We start from the raw sequence: 13,582 nt of genomic DNA, 5'->3' as shown, positions 1-13,582 counted from the left end.
TCAGGACTCAGGACTCAGGACTCAGGACTCAGCTCAGGCCCCAAGGACCCTACAGTAACAGGGGACTTGGACTTGTCCCCCACAGCGGCCGACCCGCTGGAGCGAAGCCTTTTTCAGCCGCCCAGAGGCCACCCTGACCACTGCCTGACAGCCCCGAGTTTCACGGATTGGAGTCTGCCTGGTCGCCTGGTCCCTAAAACGGCCAGTTTGGCTCCACTGGAGCTTGGAGGAGCCGCAACCAACCAACCAACCAACCATCCAACCAACCCAATGGCAGCCGCGGTAGTGACGTACGCCTCCAACCTCACGAACATCAACCGCCATAGCTTCAACTAATCAACCCACCAAAGTCGTCGTCGTCGTCGTCGTCGCGCTTATCAAATTATGACTGCCTTGACTACTTAGTAGTAATATCATGAACACGGAATAGGCAACAGTCACAAAGAGGCACCTTCGCGCGCAATGTCCGTCGAGATCTGGCCTACCATTGCGCCCGACCAGCTTAAAGTCGAGGAGGATGCCACCCAGGTACGTGAAACCACCCACTGCTGCTAGTAGTCTGGCAAATGCGATCGGCATCCGCGCACCTCAGCGAAACAAGAAGGAAGCTATGGTCCAGTTGGTCTCCCCTCCCCTTACCCCTCGACGCCGCGACAATGATGCCGAGGAAGAAGAGGAGGAGCACGACGGAGACTGGCTTCTTGTCTCGCCCTGCCCTACCCATCATCGTCAACCCCCTACTACCGATAAACTAACACCCCCGCCCCCTCGCCCCCGCAGGCCCGCGAACTGACCTGGCTCCTCGACGCCCTCCACGAGACCCTCAAGACCCTCAAAAGCTCCCTCGAGGAGACGTACGCCCTCCTCGCGCCCATCGACCCGGGCGCCACCCTAGTCGTCAGCACGCCCAAGCACGAGACCGTCAAGGGCTACGTCACCCGCGTCGGCACCCGCCTCGTCAAGGGCAGCATCGCTTTGCGGCTGCGCACCCAGCCGCCCGTTGTGTTGAGTTTGAACCCGGAGAGGCCCATCCACGTGCCCGAGCTCACGACGCTCAACACGCTGCTGACGCAGTCGGTCGATATCCTGTCCTTTGTCGTCTCCGAGTCCTTCTCCAAGAAGGGCGACGCCGAATACCATGCCGACCCCCGCTTCGTTAGCAGCCAGCTGCGGCTGCTGGCCGAGTACCTCTCCGAAGCGTCGGCGCTGATCAAGGGCCCCGAGCTGCCCATCGCGGACCAGAATACCCCTTCCTCAGCAACCTCGCCTAATCCGCCATCACAACGCCCGCTATCTTCAGCCTCCCATTCGTCGTCCATATCTTCAGCAGGAGGAGGACCGAACGCGATAATACCGCAGCCCCCCGACACCACCTGGACGCACTCCTCCGTCCCGCCGGCCTGCTTCTCCCCGCCCCTGGACCCGGCCCACCACAACCTGTCCGTCTACCTGACGATCCAAGACGCGTCCTTGGTCCTCTACGTGCGCGCTTTGGAGTCGGCCGACGCCCCCGTCAACTTCGGCACCAAGCTCGCCCTCGCCATCGGCACGGCCCGCCGCCTCGAGCACGACGAGGCCGACCGCGTGTTCGGGTACTGCCCCGAGGGCGCCGACGACCCCATCGCGGCCGCAGGGAGCACCATGCAGCACCCGCCCAACCCCCTGGTCCGGACGCGCAGCAGCACTGCGAACAACGGCGCGAGGGGAGGGGGATGGGAAAAGGGAGGGGTACCGAGACGCAGGTCTACGTGCGCGAAAAGGTGCGCGTCGTCAGCACGGACCCGAGCTTGTTGAGTTTGAGCTCCAAGCTGGGCGCGCTCGGGAACGCGCTCGCGCTGGCGAGGCGGAATTTGGCGGTAGTTATGGGGGAGCTGGATGATGGGGTAGGAGGAGCGGGAGGGGCGGAAGAAGGGGAGTAGAGCTGCCCTATCGATCATCATGAGAATGGGAATAGGGATATAGCTGGAAGAAGAAGGGGGAGGACACGAGGTGCTAGTGTTGCTGATATTGGCTCGTCGCGTGGACAGCGACCACACGAAGTACAAGAAGAAGAGGGTGGTGATGGGGCTTTGGAAGTAGGCCACGGGACAAGGGTCAAGAGGCCCAGGCTGGTCAGAAGAATGTACGACAAGACGGTTGTCAACTCGGTGGACGGGACTGGAAGCATTGGACCGGATCAGGAGACGATGGGAGAGACACGCAGGACTGCGTCCAAGGGCAGCCGTGGTGGTATCTGTGTTTTCTGCATGAACTGTCACTCATAGCAAGCCGTATGTATCGTAGGAGGTATTCATTCATGCAGATGGTAGGCAGAGGAGTCATTACCAACCGTGGCCGAAGCGGTTGTAGCAGCTTTTACATACAGTCACCCAAAAGTATGTTGCACCCCCTTGCTTGATCGTGGCAGCCCTGCCCACACCAAGTATGTTATGCCGCTCTGTACAGATCAGGGAATAATGAGTAAGCATCGTGCTATAATTTCTATTCCACTGGTCATGATGCTTACCCTACTCAATGCGACGCCTGATCCGATCAATAGGCGTGTCGATTATTTGCGAACAGTATGATGTATATATCAATACTAAAGGCAGCATTGTCGCCATTAAGGGGGTATACGTAGATGCCTGCTCGCGGTTCCAGTTCGATTACTTAATACAGGATACAGATGGCCATTCACATGGAAATGCGATGGCGATGTTTGTTAACTTGTCAACTGGATAGTGACACCACGATGCCACCTCGGTACATTCATTTCAGGCTCAACTACTACTAACTTAGGCCGCTCCGGCAACTACTAAAATCTTGAGCAACTTTGCGATTCCTCACCAAAACAAGAGAAGTTCCTGTTCGTTCCCTGTTTTGCTTGACCCTGCTGCTCGTTCCCTGGTCCATCATGCCAGATCCGTTCCGTCTGTCCTGAATTTGTACAACATTGAAAAATGCCTTCGCCAGAAGTTCAAAGCTTGCAGGTTGATAGGAGGCACATTGTTCCCTCCCCCCAAAACGTGCCTTTTCCTTGTAGTAGACTACGAAAATGGTCCTTCTTCAGTCAATACTTCAACTCGTGAGTCGTGGGGCCGTTTGTTTAAAAACCACTGCTCGCCGCTCAAGCGACGGGAGACCAGGGCATGGGGATGAGGATGCGCGACTTCATGGACTGGATGAGGGGCACCGTCTTGTGGACCGTCTCGGCCCAGCCCTCGACGCTCCAGCTCTGCTCGCGGCGGACCTTGCGCTCCTCGAGGTTGGCAAACTGCCAGAGGTGGTGGACCGTGTTGAGGTCTCCTATCTGCACGAACCAGGCGCCCACGCCCTCCATGACCTCGCGGCGGGCCTTGAGGCCGCGGCGCCAGTGCGTCTCCCACTCGAGCAGGTTGCCCGGGTGCAGCGTGTAGGAGCGCAGCTCGAAGACGCCCCCAATTGACGCGGGGAGGTGGTGGGCCAGAAGCTGAACTCCTGCATGATGGACGTCTTCTTGGTCTTGATGAGGGTCTTGAGCTTGCGGTCGAACTCGGCAAAGTCCGGGTGCCGCGAGATGGAGTGCAGGGACTGGTGGTAGCCCTGGTAGCGCTGGTACTCCCAGATGTGGACAAAGGTGTCGCAGTCGCCGACCTCGGTGCGCCAGCTGCCGACGAGGTTGACCTTATTCTCCTCGAGCGACGCCATGCGCGGGTACCACTTGCCGACGAGGTCGACGTACTCGTCAACCTTGTCCGGGTGGACCTCGTGGAAGACGATGGAGTGGACATACTTGCCGCGGGCCAGGACGGCGCTGAAGCTGGCCTCGAGCTGGGCGTCGAGCTCGCGGCCCTCCTTGGTGCCGTAGATGAGGTTCGTCAGCAGGCCCTCGGGGCGGTCGGGTTGCTTCTGGGCGGCCTTCATCTGGGCCTCTTGTCGTTGGCCTGCTTGTGGTGGCATATTGTCAGTATGGGGTCGGCCAGGTAGTTGGGGTGACAACATGGGCTGAGAAGCGTAGCAGAAAAGAAAGAAAAAAGAAAGAAACAGTATATTACGGAGTTGGTGCTTACGCTCTTCCTTCTCCTTCTTCATCTGGACCAGGCGCTCGCGGAACTGCTTCTGCTTGTTGTTGAACTCCTCGACCTGGTCCACGGTGACGTCGGCCATGAGGGGGCGCGCTGCTGGATGGCTGTGGTGCTGATTGCCCGAATGGAGCGGGGAGCAGCCGCCGCCGCTGTTGCAGCAATTCGTCGGGTCAACATCTTGGTGTTTTGGTTGGTGGGCGGGTGGTGGTGGTGGTCTCGTGTGGTGTGGTGGACGTTGGAGTGTTGCAGTTGTTTTGCAATGACGAGGAAAGGGATCAAATCTGTCAAACAAAGGGAGGTGGTAGTCCTATTTTGGGTGACAGACGATTGGGCGGAGTTCCTGTGCTGGAGGTGAAACTCAGGCGGAGGTGGTGATAGGGAAGTTGGAGATGGGAATGGACATGAACAATAGCCGTGTGGATGATTTGGGGTGTTTCGCTACCAGAAAGTATGTCACGCAGCACCTTGCCAAACACCTTGTCGATGGGTGTTGGAGATGGCGTACATACAACCAAACGTGAGGGAGGACGGGAATGGCACTCGAGGAGGGTTGCGATTGAAATTGGGACTGGGAGGAAGAAAGGTATTTGCTGTTTCTTCTTCTTCTTCCGTCTTCAGTATTGTTGATCAATGGAAAAGGAAGGCCAAACACCGACGGGTCAGGTCAGGTTAGGTAGCTCAAGACAGCGGGAGCACAGAACACATACAGAGGTTCCAGGAGGGATGGAGATGGAGGCTGTTCGAATAGGAGCTGGGGAATCGATTGGCTGCTGCGCTCCCCCGCACTCTTGATAGTCTAGGCCCCCGATGGTGAAAATGGGGAAGCTCCTCGCAGTGAATGACCCGGTTCTCGACAGGCCTACTGTACACTGCCTCTTCTCCTCATTCTGTGGTGTGCTTGGCCACGGCACAGTGTCCAAGGCCGGGATGAGCTGACGGGGAGCTTGGGCGTTCACGTCCGGGTGGCTCCAAGCGTCAGGTCCATCAATGATAGTACGAATGAGGGCGTGATGTCATTCCCCCAGCTCGTAGCTAGCCCCGTTCCTGCCGACGGTACGCTGCTGTAGATGCATACCATCCTCAATCGTAATAGGTACTCACTAACTGCATGGACCACCCACCACCCGAGCAGTACCCTTTTACCAAATCCAATTCACTTATCGGCTTAGCAGTTCCCATCCGGGCTAGCGGCTAAAGAAGGGAAGAGGCTACGAGCGTGGAACGGAAGCAAAGGCTAATAAGGCAAAGAAAGGCAACTAACTCCATCGAAAAGCGCTCGTCGTCGGCTTCGAATCCAATTCAATTCCTCACTCACTCAATCACCCCAACCGCAACCACCCAACCCACCACCGACGTCTTCTTTTTCCAAACCCCCACCGTCAACATGGCTTGGTTCGGCATCACCCCCCTCAAGAAGTTCCCGACTCCCGTCCGTAGGTGCTCCCTCAATTGAACCGCCAAAGAGTGGCCTTCAACAAGTCCCGCCCGCTGCAACCGATTCTGGACGACTGCTAACGCGAATTGTGCCCGACAGTCAAGCCTCTGGCCCCCTTCTTCGCTGCCGGTACGATGCGCCCTCTCCGACGAGAATACCCCCACCCGCCCGATTGACTGTGTGTGAGGGAACAATTCGTCTGACTCTAGATCTACAGGTGCCATCATTCTCTACGGTGTCAACTCCGCCCAGAACGCCATGATGCGATGTACGTTGAGTCCCTGGGCATACACACACCTGCTCGCCACATTTCCGAAGAAGAACAGATCAATTGACATGCAGCGCACTATAGCCGACGAGTGGAAGAACGATGCCCGTAACCCCAACGCCAAGTCCGGCGGTCACTAAATTCTCCTCGGACTGGAAGCAGAGATGGGAGGATCTGTGTGCCAGGATGGCCACGATGATGATGATGCATTATAGACAACTCGGCGGACCCGCCCTGTCCGGAAGCCCAGTATGCGAAGGCGGCAGCGAGCGGCGGTTCTTTGTATCATAGACTTGCGGCTCTCGACATATTGAATTCAAGCAGTCGCAGTTATCTTGGGGTTTTCAATTGAGGCCATGTGCTTGTCTCTTCTTACTGTGACGAGAAAAGCGACTTCAACTCCGTGTTCTTTTTTCTTTTCTTTTTGTCCTTCCTGCCCACTACTGCTGTCATGGTGTTTTGCTTGGGTGCTCGATATCTCAAAACCCTAGGTCCCGTGCTTACCCGCGTTTGCAGGAGTGTGCTGGAAAGGCATGAGTATGGTCAGGCCGGGTGCGCGTGTGTGCATGACTTCCAGATGCTTTCCATTTGATGGGTATGACGGTATACGGTGTACTTGTTATATATACATTATTTTCCACTAGACTACTTGAGGAAGAGGTCTGGGAGAAGAGAAGCTTTGTAGTCTGTAAAACGGCTAGTGTCTGTCTATTGGTCTATACGCTCTATCTGTATGTGGTCTTGTGTGTGCCCCCCCCTTTGGAGGTATCTAGACGCTACTTGTATCATGATGTAGGCATCTCATCTTGCCTCCAGTCGCGAGGCTTGCCCTCGAAAAAACTATCATAGCAATCTGAAAGCAGTCCCTCTACCAAATACCAACCAACCCCTCCCCTCCACACGCCCACAGCGCCTCTTTACGCAGCCTTCTCCTCCGCCGGCTGCAGAGTCTCCCCCCTTCAACACCTCCATCAACCACCCCGCCACCGGCGTCGTCCACTCCTTCTTGACGGGCACGAAATGGCCGCCCGGATGCACCAGCACCTGCGCCTTGCCCCCTGTTCGGTAGGCGTGCACTTCTCCCACAGCCCCCGCGTCCGGTCCTCGCTCACCACCGTGTCGAGCCCGCCATACACGTGCAGGGAGGGAGTCGCGAACCCGCCCTCGTACAGCCACTGCAGGTCCGGGTCCCGGCCCACGAACCCGGCGTAGACCACGCAGAACTTAAGGGGCTTGTCGGAGTTCGCGGAACGCAGCTGCGTCGCCCAGTTACGTAACTTCTCGTCCGAGGGCAAAGTGCGCTCCGCCTCCATCGCCGACGCCACCATGGCCGCAAACGCTGCGCCCTGGCTGAACCCCATCACTCCATCCACGCCGCCGGCCTCGCGGATCGCGTCCGCGACGGTCTGCATGCCATTATCGAACCCGCGGTACGCTCCGGTGCCCTCGTCGTGCTGGAACCAGCCCCAGTTGTCCGTCGGCTTGCCGTCATCCTCCCTCGGCGCCCTCCGGGGGTTCGTAGCCGGGGATGTCCGAGGGGCGCAGGTTGTAGGGACCCGTCGGGTACACCATCTCGACGTTGTAGTTGTAGGGCATCTCGCCCAGGGCGCGGTTGAGCACCTTGTTCAGGGCGCCCGTCCGGCCCTTGAAGAGGGCGCCGGATTGGGTGTAGCCTGGGTATAGTTATCAGCATGTTTTCTTTTTACTTGTCATCTACACCCTGTACACGGTAGTCGGCGGTTGTCGCCTCTCGTAGGTAGGGAGATAGTCATGTGATGCGAGTATATGCATAATAAATCCACTCAAGAATCCAACGCCACAAGCAACTTCTGTTGTCTCAGTCAGATAACAACCTTACCATGGAGCATGAGAATCTTCAAATCCCTCTTGGGGGAGGGGGCAGGCTTGGCCGCCTTCTTCCCATTGTTCTTGGGAGCCGGCTTCGCTGGAGCACTCGGCAGGGCGGCGGCTGCGGCGTTGTTGTTGTTGTTGTTGTTGTTTTCCGACATGGCGGCGGCGCTACTGACAAATGATCTCAAGGAAAGGCGGAGGACAGATATGGTAGTGGTGGGACGACGGATTGTCAAGCTTGTAATACTCAGAACAGTAGAAACTCGAAATGGCGAATGCATCAATCAACGAGGTTTTGGCAGCAGGTCTTCTCCTTCTGCCCTTTTGGTGTTTGAATGTTGTTCGTTCGGGCCGATCCAGGCAAGAGACCGTCTTTCCTTGGTTGACAACACAAGTCAGGTTCGCCGTATGGCGCATCGCCGTCGCCCTTGCTGGGGTAAGCGCCGATAAATATCTCCACCCTGGAACAGCTCATCGCCTAAATATACCGTAAACTCCGACAAAGTGATGCGGACATGGTAAACTCCAGATACCTTGGGTGCCACTATTTCTTTATATCATACGATTAGATTAGACGCAAGCCTGAATGAACTACCGTGGACTTTGAGAGTCTTGTTCTTCCTGGTGCCAAATTTAGGGTGGCGGCAGACAGACAACGCCGAGTCAGGCAACGAACCATGAGAGCACAAGCAATGTATTTTCTACACAGCAGTCCCCGCCCCCTATCTATTCTTATTGTACACTTCGCATCATGCTGCAATGCGAACCTGTATCGTTTTGGGGTCATCAAGCCACTCGGGAATGAACCACACAAGTTCCAAACTCCCCCGGAACTCCCTGGAAGCAGCATCTTGTCATAGAATGCCTCTCCCAGCGTCAAGATCATGCAATGTACCTCCAACCAAAAGTGTGTGCCTCTCTGCCTTAAGCCTTGGCCTTCTTGCCCTTCTTGTCCTTGCCGCCCTTGCCGCCTTGTGCGCCGGGCTGGATCCGGGCCATCATCTCCTCCTTGGTGATCAAGTGGTCGACCCGCTCGAGCAGGCCGAGTAGGCTCTTCATGTTGTGGCTCCACTCGTTGAGAACATCGTCCGTGTCTCTGGGCTTGGCAAAGTCGACAATCTGGGCCGGGCGGTCGATCCGGGCGTACACCGTCTTGGAGCACACCAGCTCCGAGATGTACTTCTCCGTCTCCTCCACCGTCAGGTCCAGCAGCTGCGTCAACCGCTTCATGCCGATGCGTGTGTAGTACTTGGCCACGACCCGGACGTTGTGCTCAATGACACGCTTGCGCAGGTCCAGCCACCTCTGGTGGGCCTTGTCGTCGCCCGACTCGTTGGGCTTGGGGTCAAAGACGTCCGTCGAGCACAGGTGAGGACCGAACATCTTAGCAACTTCGGGCCAGCGCATCAGCTCGGGCACGGTGAACAGCTTCAGCAGCTGGGCATCGGTGGGGACTTGTGTGTTTCGGGCGTCGCGGAATACGCGCTGCAGCAGGTCGTGCTGCTCGTTGTCATGAGGGGCCAGGATAACAAAGTAGATGATGCGTTGCAAGACCTGGGAAGATACGGTTAGTTGCGAGTCGAATCAATAAAATTGCCAACCAGTAGTGGTAGTAGACTTACGGGTTGGAGCTTGGACGGGTCGTTCTCCACGGCCTCTGTGTCCAGAACCTGCCGGTAGTGTTTGCAGACGTCCAGGTACTTGTCGTCGTGCTTGGCCAGGATGATCTGCTGCTCGTAGTAGGCGAGCTTGAGGTCGGTTGTGTCGTCCTCCTTGGCCTCGGGCACATCCTCGCCACGCTTGATCTTCTCCTCGCGGTCCTTCTTCTCCTTCTCAATCTGCTCGGGCGTCTTCTTGGGTTTGCGCGACAGGTAGCGGGTGCTGATCTTGCGGCCCAGGATAGAGGCTTGTGTCCAGTCGTTGTTCTCAATGCAGAGGGCCACCTGCGCCAGGATGAACTCGGTCTTTTCCCGTCGCTCCATGGAACCAAAGGTCTCGACCTGCAGTTCGCACAGAATGTCCATGGCGGCCTTGAGGTCGCCCTGCTGCTTCTTGATGTCGGAGAGGATGCGGGTGACGCGGGCGCGCTCGACCTCGACGAAGATCTTGCCCTCGGTGACGGTGCGCAGGGTCTCGATGACGGACAGCTTGGTGTCGAGGTTGGGGGTGGAGTTGAGGAAGTCCATGACGGTCTGGACCATCTTGGTGATGGCCTGCTTGAGCTGGCCATGCTTCTTGGAGAGGATGAGGACCTGGTCGTTGAGGAGGTTCCAGTTGCCGGCTTCCTTGCAGATTGTGCATATCGTGATCAAGACTCGTGATGTCGAGGCCAGATCTGAGGCCTGCGGGAGAGGAGGTTAGTGGAAAGGCCTTGGGGCTCGGGGAAGAAGCATCTTGGTGGATGGTGGGGGCGTACCTGTCGGGTCTGCTTCTCGAACACTGTGAGCTTCTCGATGGCGGAGCTGACATCGTTCTGCAGTTGCAAGTGGTTAGCTGTAGGTAGTCTCATACTTGGAATCTACTTGTAGTGGTACCTTGGCCAGCTTCTCAGCCTCGCTGATCTGTTTGTCAGCCTCCTTGCTGAAGTCCTTCTCGGGCTTGAAAGCTGCGTCGGCCATGTTGGCGGAGTGCGATCACGGGCCGAGGCTTTCTGTGGGGTGGAGGGAGGAAGGTCGAAAGAGGGACCTGCAGGTGGCGGCGACGCAGAGAATATGAAGAATGGTAGAGGGAGGAAGTGGTCGTCGCAAAGGCCCAAGTCGGTGTTTCCTGGTGGTTGATGGGGAGGGCGGAAGCAGGATGGGTGGAAGTGGATGGATGGACTGGCCTCGATCGATTCGATTGGATTGGGTTATGACGGGCTGGAAGCTGCGCAGGGACAAGGCGACGAAAGCTCACGCTGCCTGCTGCTGCGGGCCTGGTTCAGTCAGTGCCAGTGCTCTCTGCTCAGTGCTTTTAGTGCTCCTCCAATTGCACGTCCGGGGATCCATCGCCCGCCTTAGGGAGCTTAGGTAGCCAACTGCTGGAGTCTAGGCGGCTGAGATAAGATAAGCACGTCGCCCCGCTCAGTACCAGGTCAATCCAACGTCACTTCAATGTTCACACCAGGGCATCTCCATCATCACGATATATCTGCCGCCAAGTGCAGATGCTCTATCAGAAACAGCCAGGGCCAACTGAAATTTAGTCGGTCCAGTTCACGCTACAATCAGCATAACAGAAATCATCTTGTCTACTTGATTCGATTTGACTGGATTGAACTATGGTACTATCTAAGTACTGAGCGAAAGCATGTAGGTAGGACCATTCTCTATTCTCATTATTATGAGGGGTGCCAGTGCTCGCTTCCCATGGGTGTTCAAACCAGTGCATCTAGTAGATGTATGCCATCGCTTTGTGCTATCCATCTGTTGTTCCAGTAGGATAACCCCCCCAAGATCCGATTTCCGTGTGCTTGATCTGGGAGTAGTCAAGTCGCTTTGCGGCATAACTGTCGACAACGGAATAACCATCAATGACGGGAATAGCTGCCAGTGCAGACTAGCTGCCAGTGGCATAGCTATTCGGATTCCAGCAAGACACTTCTCGAGGCGCATGGATCCACGCCGTAGTCGACGTGGGCATGTGCCCACATGAACACGTCAGAACCCTTCAAGGCATCCGACTCTTGCAGGAGCCGCTCCAGTCTATGCTCAAGCCCCTTCCGGAGCACCACCGCCGCATCGAAGTCCGCCGGGATCAGCAGCATATCCCGTTGTATCTGCTCCTTCTTCTTCTCAATCGCGAGCATGGCCTCGGCGAGGATCTTCTTGCCCCGGCTGATCTTGCGCTGGATGCCGACCATGGCATTCTCGGCCTGGCACCGGTAGCTGCCGAACCGCCACTCGAGCCGGTGCACACCGTCGTGGAACGTCGCCACCACCGCGGGCGCGCCGTCGTCCTGCCAGGTGAACCAGGTCCCGAAGACCTCGTCGCGCAGCGTCTGCTCGTTGATGATGTGCTTGTGGCCCGTGATCAGCAGGACGCGGCACTCGCGGCCGGGCGTTTGCGCGCGCACGAGGACCCGGTTCATCTGCACCAACGGGGCCATCCGGCCGACGATGAATCTGCCCGCCTTGAATTGCGCCATCAGGCGGTCGACGCCCTGCCGGCTCCAGAAGACGACTTTGGCTGCTGCCGTGTCGTGCTCCATCTCCTCCGTCTGCGTCGGCGGGTTGATGACGGTGGCGTACACCTTGTCGCAGTGCCGGATGTGCGACAGCAGCATGTGGACGGTGCAGTCGTGGGGCAGGCGCATGATCCAGAGGGAGCAGCTCTCCTCCTCCGAGATGTCATCAGAATGGTTGTCGGGGTTGCGTTTGCTGCCCTTGTAGTTGCTCGACATGGCCGAGCTGTCGACTTTGCCGCTTGCCGGTCTTCGGCTGCCCGGCATGCCTCGGCGTGTGCTGCTTGAGGAGCCCAGAGATCCTTGGGTGTTGGTGGTATGCGGCCATCTCGGCTGAATAGACTGTTCATAATGGCGCGGCGGGTATGTAGGGGCTCTGGTGCCGCCTGCTGTGCTTCTGCCAGTATCACTGGTGCCTGCTGCTGTTCCACTTGGCATACCTCTGGTTATGCCACTTGATGATCCCATGGACCCTTGGATGCATGTCTGCGGTGTTGTCGAGTGGCCAAACTGGTTGTGATAACCTTGGTGGTTCAAACCAGATGGGCTGCTTGTTGTGGCTCCAGTGGTGCTTGCTGTTGCGCCGACGGTGCTGCCTGTCATTCCACCTGGTGTGCTTCTCGGTACGTCACGCCATGAGCCCACAGACGGTTGGGTGTGTGCCTGTGACGATGATGTTGAGAAAGCAGACGGTCCACGGTGATGGTTCGACGAATGTCCTGTGCTTTGCTGCTGCTGCTGCTGCTGCGCGTGTTGGTAGTAGCCATACTGTACAGGCGTCTGCCGCGGCGGGAATCCAGGGGTGGAAGTAGCGACCCGTATGCTTGTGGTCTAGGCTGTGGTTGGTAAAGAAAGGAAGGCGGCGCTGTCGGGTCCGTCGGGGTGGAAGGAAACGTCGCCGACGCAGGGGTAGAAGGAAACATCGCCGACGCAGGGGATGTAGAAGACGCCGATTGGGTATGGGGGTAGTATTGGAATTGGCTTCCGTATGGCAGGTTCATGTTGCCAGGTTGAGGACGGTTGGAGCTGGTGTTGCTGTTGTCGGTAATTATTGCAGATGGGCGAGACCGGCGAGGTTCGCGAGACTGGTTCGGGATATGGGGTTGGTTCGACCAGTCCACGGGAGGAGGCTTATAACTGGCGCCGGGAACAAGGGGAGCAGGCGCTGTCTTGGAGTGTCGGTTGTTGCCCAAGACATTCTCTTGTTGGGCTGAGTTGCTGCTGCCGCTGTTGTACTGCCGTTGGACAGGTTGCAGAAGGTTCTGGTTGGTGTCATCGAGGCCCCAAAGAGAGCGATCGACACAGAGGTCGCTGGGCGGCAAAGTCTCCTTGGAGTTGGCCATGATGAAGGAAGGATCGGCGAATTATTTTACTCGAGATGAGCCGTCATGTCTGGCCGTGGCGATATGCGATTCGAGGCTGGTGGAAACAATGAAAGGACGATGGATACTTGCTAGGGGTTGCTGGAAACTCGGACTGGCTTCGAATGGCTGCGTTTTCAAACGAGGCCTGGCTGGTTCCTCGGGGAATGAATTGCAAAGTCTTTCAAGTAGCCAGATGCTTTTTCGACGATCTCAGGGACTGCCTTGGGTTCGCCGAGGTCTTTGCCTTGACTTTCAAGACCTGTCAAGGTAAAGCAGGCACAATCGGCGATTATATCAGCTTCGTCGATCCTGAACAATCGAGAGGAAGAGTTAGCTACAGCCGCTGGCTCGACAATCGGAGTGTTTTCCTGAAGTCATGGAAGAGGCAGGGATGCAGCTGGCATCCTGGGGAAGACGTACAATGAAAAGTGATGTTTGCGCGCTTGCTTCGAACAAGGA

The 13,582-nt window shown here is 57.0% G+C and overlaps 7 protein-coding genes across 7 annotated transcripts; 2 read left to right on the top strand and 5 right to left on the bottom strand.

Annotated features, from left to right (window-relative positions):
• Nucleotides 1-462: 462 nt before the first annotated feature.
• Nucleotides 463-1,919, top strand: PG986_003816 (uncharacterized protein; the record flags this gene model as incomplete). The annotated part of the gene is given in 3 exon segments (XM_066840038.1): nucleotides 463-528; nucleotides 781-1,665; nucleotides 1,683-1,919. The coding sequence occupies 3 exon segments, from the start codon at nucleotides 463-465 to the stop codon at nucleotides 1,917-1,919; spliced, it is 1,188 nt and encodes a 395-aa protein (XP_066705102.1).
• A 1,187-nt stretch (nucleotides 1,920-3,106) lies between these two features.
• PG986_003815 (uncharacterized protein) lies at nucleotides 3,107-4,125 on the bottom strand (the record flags this gene model as incomplete). Its single annotated transcript, XM_066840037.1, has 2 exons — nucleotides 3,107-3,285; nucleotides 3,426-4,125. The coding sequence occupies 2 exons, from the start codon at nucleotides 4,123-4,125 to the stop codon at nucleotides 3,107-3,109; spliced, it is 879 nt and encodes a 292-aa protein (XP_066705101.1).
• Nucleotides 4,126-5,427: 1,302 nt separating this feature from the next.
• Nucleotides 5,428-5,886, top strand: PG986_003814 (ATPase- F0 complex- subunit J; the record flags this gene model as incomplete). Its single annotated transcript, XM_066840036.1, has 2 exons — nucleotides 5,428-5,476; nucleotides 5,696-5,886. 2 exons carry the CDS (start codon nucleotides 5,428-5,430, stop codon nucleotides 5,884-5,886), a joined length of 240 nt encoding a protein of 79 aa, XP_066705100.1.
• An 831-nt stretch (nucleotides 5,887-6,717) lies between these two features.
• PG986_003813 (uncharacterized protein) lies at nucleotides 6,718-7,755 on the bottom strand (the record flags this gene model as incomplete). The annotated part of the gene is made up of 3 exons (XM_066840035.1): nucleotides 6,718-7,252; nucleotides 7,314-7,419; nucleotides 7,605-7,755. 3 exons carry the CDS (start codon nucleotides 7,753-7,755, stop codon nucleotides 6,718-6,720), a joined length of 792 nt encoding a protein of 263 aa, XP_066705099.1.
• Nucleotides 7,756-8,521: 766 nt separating this feature from the next.
• On the bottom strand, nucleotides 8,522-10,215 carry PG986_003812 (PCI domain-containing protein; the record flags this gene model as incomplete). The annotated part of the gene is made up of 4 exons (XM_066840034.1): nucleotides 8,522-9,151; nucleotides 9,220-9,939; nucleotides 10,014-10,070; nucleotides 10,132-10,215. 4 exons carry the CDS (start codon nucleotides 10,213-10,215, stop codon nucleotides 8,522-8,524), a joined length of 1,491 nt encoding a protein of 496 aa, XP_066705098.1.
• A 938-nt stretch (nucleotides 10,216-11,153) lies between these two features.
• PG986_003811 (uncharacterized protein) lies at nucleotides 11,154-12,026 on the bottom strand (the record flags this gene model as incomplete). The annotated part of the gene is made up of 1 exon (XM_066840033.1): nucleotides 11,154-12,026. One exon carries the CDS (start codon nucleotides 12,024-12,026, stop codon nucleotides 11,154-11,156), a length of 873 nt encoding a protein of 290 aa, XP_066705097.1.
• Nucleotides 12,027-12,807: 781 nt separating this feature from the next.
• PG986_003810 (uncharacterized protein) lies at nucleotides 12,808-13,102 on the bottom strand (the record flags this gene model as incomplete). Its single annotated transcript, XM_066840032.1, has 2 exons — nucleotides 12,808-12,844; nucleotides 12,873-13,102. 2 exons carry the CDS (start codon nucleotides 13,100-13,102, stop codon nucleotides 12,808-12,810), a joined length of 267 nt encoding a protein of 88 aa, XP_066705096.1.
• Between the last annotated feature and the right edge of the window lie 480 nt (nucleotides 13,103-13,582).

The sequence above is a fragment of the Apiospora aurea genome, assembly GCF_038362705.1.
Source record: "Apiospora aurea strain CBS 24483 chromosome Unknown utg000002l_segment0_segment0, whole genome shotgun sequence".
In the NCBI taxonomy this organism is placed as follows: Eukaryota; Fungi; Ascomycota; class Sordariomycetes; order Amphisphaeriales; family Apiosporaceae; genus Apiospora; species Apiospora aurea.
The sequence above is the reverse complement of the archived record's forward strand: the minus strand, read 5'-3'. Positions and strand labels throughout refer to the sequence as shown.